The sequence below is a fragment of the Prunus dulcis genome, chromosome 2, assembly GCF_902201215.1.
Source record: "Prunus dulcis chromosome 2, ALMONDv2, whole genome shotgun sequence".
NCBI lineage: Eukaryota > Viridiplantae > Streptophyta > Magnoliopsida > Rosales > Rosaceae > Prunus > Prunus dulcis.
In genome coordinates, this window is record NC_047651.1 from 12825712 (window position 1) to 12831636 (window position 5925).

General features: G+C 37.4%; 1 protein-coding gene across 1 annotated transcript; it reads right to left on the minus strand.

The window, feature by feature from the left end:
- Nucleotides 1-852: 852 nt before the first annotated feature.
- LOC117619068 (ent-kaurenoic acid oxidase 1-like) lies at nt 853-5138 on the minus strand. Its single transcript, XM_034348891.1, has 8 exons — nt 4657-5138; nt 2602-3079; nt 2230-2496; nt 1913-2002; nt 1758-1836; nt 1535-1641; nt 1318-1439; nt 853-1208 (listed from the first exon to the last, which is right to left on the minus strand). Exons 1-8 carry the CDS (start codon nt 4911-4913, stop codon nt 1109-1111), a joined length of 1500 nt encoding a protein of 499 aa, XP_034204782.1. The 5' UTR covers nt 4914-5138; the 3' UTR covers nt 853-1108.
- Nucleotides 5139-5925: the final 787 nt, after the last annotated feature.

Below are 5925 nucleotides of genomic sequence, written 5' to 3' on the forward strand. Positions count from 1 at the left end.
TCTCTAGTAAGCCATTCCAGAGCTTGACGAAGCTTTCATCAAGCTGTTGGAAAATTGCTCAAACCACCCACTTCTCGTCTCTCTCTCTCTCTCTCTCTCCCTCCAACGAATCCCATTAAAATCCCTTCCCCTTGCTTTAAACCTCTGTTCCTCATAAGAAACCCAAGCCTTCTCTCCCTCTCTCATGCCAAACTCATGAATGCTCAGCTCCCATGTCACAAGCTTCTCATGCCAAGCCAAGGATTTATCTGTAAGCAACTGTTGGTTTCATTGGTGAAGAAGACCAATGTGTTTCCCAAGGCTCAGCTACTCGAAACACTTTTGGGGCCTGATTCTTGAACTCAGACACAAGGGGCAATTCCAGCCATTTGCTCTTTACAGCAGCCCATGCCCATTTGTAGCTGCCGGAAGAAAAAGCCCCTACAATCATATAATAAAAAAATAAATCCAAAACTTCCCCATCTTGTGTACTCTTAGATGGGTTGATAACCATACCCCTGACATTGAGACATATGAGCTGGGCAGTTCAAGAAAAATGAAAATTAGCCCCAAGCTTATTCATAGGACGAGACTGTGGATGTTCAATTAAACAAAACAAATAGAAGGATGGAGATGTGTTATTGAGGGAAATTATATCCCAGAAATGAATAGGCAAGAAAGAGTTGTGCAGGGTATATACGAGATGAGTTGTTCTTGGAGGAGACTCGAGTTGAATCCATATCGATTTGTAGTTTCTATCAAACATCTTGTCTTGTAATGAAAGTGATTAAAAAGTTTAGGTAACTTTTTAATTGTTATATTATAGTATATTATATATTTATTGATTAAAAACAAATACATCACTTATCGAGTCGGGCTCAAGTATCCCCATATCCACCCCCATTTCCCCCCCCGAAATTTTCCCCCTTAAGGCTGGGACCCGACCCTGTTAGTCAATCGCATTTCCATTCCTGTCTAGTAACAGATGGGCAGATCTAAGTTCAAAACTTGCCAACCAAAAACATAGAACCTAAAAAGCTAATATATGAGGCAGACACAAACGCTGGGTTTTCATAACATTCGATATTAAATACATTATGTGCTTTCTTCTTCACTTCTCTTCTCATGTCTATGCAGATCCAGTTTTCTTGATTCTTGCCAAGCAATTGTCTTTTGGCCTAGTGTGTGGCAAGTACATCAATGGGCAGTCCGGATTAGCGCGTTCCATTCTGCAGCACCATATTACAGAAACATTAGAAGAACATACAGAAAAAGGAACCCAAAAACAAAATGCATTTTGTAAGTTTAGTCATGGAATTTGGTTGCAAGATGACTCACTTATAATTAAGGAGGAAATAGTGAAGGAAAATAGCGATTTCCAGCTTAGCAAGATCATTTCCGGGGCACAGCCGGCTTCCAGCTCCAAAGGGAAGAAAAGTTAATGGTTTGGGTGTGTAGTTCTGAGCCAGCAGAGAGCAGTTAAACAAGTCAGATCCAAGATATAAATTACTGTTTGTCATAATTATCAGTACATCAAAAGTTCTTCTGAACTTACATCCCATCGAAAAGGGTTGAATTCCATTGGATTTGGATATATTTCAGAATCATAGTGAATGCTCCTGAACCAGACCAAAACTTTCCAGCCCTTAGGAATGCTATAACCTGAAATCCAAGCGAATAAGTAAATTTTTTAAGGTGGTTCCAAATGAAAACAAATTTATGACCACTGAAGATGATGCGGAGTAAAAGTACCATGTATCTCAGAACCATGCACTCACCGTTTATATTTACATCTTTCTTTGCCTCTCGAAAAACGGTAAGTGAGAATGTTACGACACGAAGAGTTTCATCAATCACCTATGGAGTTTAAAAGGGTTAGCTAGAATATTATGGCAGGGTCTGGATAAAAATGAAAGTGAAGTCACTTATGTACATTGGAAAGATAGTCCATTTCTCGATATTCCTTAAGCGTCAAGCCCTTCTGTGTTGGTGGCCGCCTTTTTAAAATCTCTTCTTGCTCTGCCTGCATTGATCAAACAAACATGTTAGCAAACCAGAATTCATTAAATAGGCAATAATTTTATTTTAAATATGGACTAAATCAGAGTTGATTGAGTTTGGATGCAAAGTGAAGGCTAGAAATTACTATGTATTGTGACATTGGGTAAAGAAGTCCCTAATATTGAAAATATGACACAATTAAAGGCCTTAATCTAGTTGGACTATCCAAAGCTACGTAAATTCATCTACCTTAGCTTTCTGGAAATATTCTGGGTGTTTTTGTAGGAAAACGGTAGCCCACATCATTATATGTCCAGAAGATTCATGGCCTGCATTTAAGTACATTAACAGAACATCTATAATTTCCGAATCTGTAAGTTTTCTTCCATCGTCATCAACAACATCTAGCAGAGCATCCATCATATCTTTCTTCTTTGGCATGTAGTTTCTGGACTTCCTTTGAGCTCTTCGCTCGTCCACAATGGATTGAAATGTAGAGACAAGATTTTTCCGAGCCTAAAATGAAAATGACTCAGTTAGATGCTAAAACAAAATGCAAATATTAATGTCCATGTTACTGAAAAACAAAAAGAAAAGAAATTCAACTTATAAGTTCCTCACCTTAAGTGCTTTATGATATGCAAATCCCGGAAGATTGATTGCCATGGCCCTAACTCCATAGTTAAGAATTGTATATTCCCTCTCCAGAGCCTCCATGACTGGCTCACTCTCTGAGCTCAGAAAGATGTACATGATAATCCTAAAAGTAAGCTTTCTGAGTTGAGTTAAGAACTCTATTTCTCCCATTTTGGACCATTTCTCCAAAGATGTTACGACCATGTCTTCAATATACTTCATGTACATGGACAATGCTTCATGACCATTGACTGGAGCAGCTGTTAGCCTTCTTAGACGTTTGTGTTCTTCATAAGATATACCAATGAATGAGTTCTTTCCAATTAGTTCCAATGTGGAAAGAGGCCAGCCGGGTTTAAATGCATCATCATCTGTCAAAACTCTTTTACTTGATTCCGGCGTTGTAACGATGACACTTGGGCTCCCAAACATGAAGGCCTTGTAGATTCCAGTACGCCCAAACCTGCATTGTTCATTGATAAGGCAATCTAGTTAGATGTGTGCGCGTGTGTGTGTGTGTGTTTCTATTTCCCTTTTAACTTGAAGTGATTAAAAGTGGAGCATAAAGATAAACTCTTCCATTCACATCATCAAAACAACTGGCATTATTCTGTTTCTTGCTGCAAATTTCATTCACATTTTCTTTCTCAATTATTCTTAAGGGACCCAATAGCACCATACAAATGCAATTAATGTTCTTTGAATTCAGCTTCCTAAGGCAGATTACATGGAAGACAAGATAAGAAAAGCAAGTGATGTAATGAAATCATATCTGCTGTTACTAAATCCCATCAACTGTAGTGGTGGGCACACATATTCAACTTGTTACTTCATCGTCTAGTTTCAAGCACACACATATGTTATTTAATTGGAAACTTTTCCTATTGCTTCTTATTTAATTGAAATGAAAAACAAAGAAGAATATTAAAAAGAGAATAACTTCCTATCAAGGCAGTTAGTCAATCAACTCAAACATGTGGAGAACTTATTCCTAATTATGTTTCTGCTTCCATAACCAACGTGGGTTCTCTGTTCTCTGTTTTCCATTATGCCCCCACTAAAACCCAAAGACTTGAGGACCAGGGAAGCATATTAAATTATACAAAAAGAAAGAGATTCTCATGCCATGGAAAATCTAAAAAACCCTTCCCCTTTTTTTTGTTCCTTTTCTTTTTGTTTAAAGTTTCTTATTAAACCCTAAATTTTCATATAAACTTTTGGGATGTTTTCTAGTCTTAAGTTGACACCATTGTGGGAGGACATAAGGGGAGAAACACTTATAGGTTTGTTATTTTTGGCCAATCATAATATGTCACGCGTGATAATTTTTTAACGTAATAGACTGTGATTGGCCGAAAATAACAAAACAGTTCTATACAAGTTTTTCTGCATAGAGAGAGGGTGGGGCCCTATATCAAAGACTTGAATAAAACCCCTTTCTTAAAATTTCTTATTAGGCCCAAACTTCATATAACATGGACAATTTACTTGTAATCTTACACTATCATTACCATTGTCTATCTAAGTTCAGCTGTGAAAGAGGTGTGGGCCATAAAAAGAAGTGGGATCTCTTAAACATAGAGGTGGTGGGCTCTCCTAAACATAAGTAAGGGTGCAAAAATTGGGAGTATTTGCATGATTTGTGGCGGTGGCACTCAGCCACGTTGTGTAAAGACTGCCCTCCACAAGTGTCAAATATGCAGAGAGTTTAGTTATAAAAAGACAACAAAGCTTGGTGTTATGGATGTGACAGTCAAAATGACAAAAACGGCCTACTCTACTGTCGAATCAACTGTTTTTGTGATCTCTCTTGATTCCGCAATTCACTAAGGTACATTCAAGACAGACCAAGAACATAAACGTTCACCTACGTTGGGGGGCACTTTGGTAATTCCAAACCAACTTCAAATTACCAAAATGCCTCCGTCATTTTCTTTAGAAACGTCTAACTTGACATCCGGTATCAGATAAACTTTGGCTTGAAGAAAACAAAGAAAATACATATACTTGTAGCCGAGAGAGATTGAGAGGGATGTGAACCTGGAAACAAGGGAGTTGACAAAGGTTTCAGGGTTAGAGGACTTGAAAGCTTTGAGGAAGGACCACATGTTGCCAATGAAAGGCCAGCCCAAGTCACCAGGAGGGAGAGAGTACTGCTTTTCACCCAGCGGGGTTTCATATAACCAGGAATTTGCATTCTGCAGAAGCCATTTGAGGGCCACAAGAGCACAAACGCTGCACAAAAGGACCATCCACATGGAGGAACCAAGCTCCATTCCAACTCCCAAACCCGACATAATATATTCTTTGCCTTTGTGAACAAAGGGAACCAAACTCTACTCTTCTAGTTTTTGATCACTGTACTCAGAGAAACAGAGAAAACAGTTGCACACTCAGAGAGAAGAAGCTCACAGTCTTCTTGTGCTTCTCTATGTTTGCACACCTTTATATATAAATACTCTCGGGCATGGCCCAAGGGGGATAGTTTGTTGTTTTACCAAACCTAAATAAAAAATGCTAAATTGGAAAAATGAAAAGTTGGATTTATGAAGAAAAATAAGAATAAAAACAAATAAATGAAGGAAATTATATGTGAATTGGGAAAAATATATAATATTGTGCTATAATGGGTTATTACATGGTGATGCAGACATGTATAAGGTGGCCGGCTTGCTCTTTATCTATATTTGGTTCTGTCGTGTTGTAAATGGTTTTGATTCTTTTTATGTGTACCATTGAAGTGTGTTTTTTCTTTTAACAAGTCCCTGACATTTTTTGTGTTTTCATACAATCTTTTGAGGTCTTAAAAATTACACGAACATCTCCTTAAGACTTATATTGTTTTCACAATTTTTCGTCCAAAGATTAATAATTTTATTTATAAAAAAAATTCTTCAAATGACAAAATTAGTCTTTGATATTAGATTGTACATACATTTATTTAGGATAATTTATTATTTACAAAAAAAAATTATGTATGAAATCATAATCATTTTGGATGAAAAATTAATGAAAAGGGGTTTTGTGAAAACAAATTGATACATTAAGGAGTGTTCGTATAATTTTTAAAACAGGAATTTTGTATAAAAAGATAAAGAAATAAATACAACGTATATAGATTATGAAAAGAGTGAGCCTTCAAGGGTAAGCAACAATTGAAGAAACATACTTTGGGCCTAAGGGAGGCCCACACGAGTGGCCTGAACAAAAGAAGAAACCGAGCCCTTCAAACCAAGGGGGGCATTTTTGCCTCAGTGAGAGAGCAAGAGCAATTGGAACAAGTTCTTCAAACCGGGAAAAGGTGCCACA

Bases quoted from the DNA above. Each gene is read 5' to 3' on its own strand.
- LOC117619068 (XM_034348891.1), bottom strand. From the start codon at position 4,913: ATGTCGGGTTTGGGAGTTGGAATGGAGCTTGGTTCCTCCATGTGGATG. The intron at 2,497-2,601 runs GTGAGGAACTTA...TTTTCATTTTAG, and splicing joins CATATCATAAAGCACTTAAG to GCTCGGAAAAATCTTGTCTC. The intron at 1,642-1,757 runs GTGAGTGCATGG...CTTGGATTTCAG, and splicing joins GAAAGATGTAAATATAAACG to GTTATAGCATTCCTAAGGGC.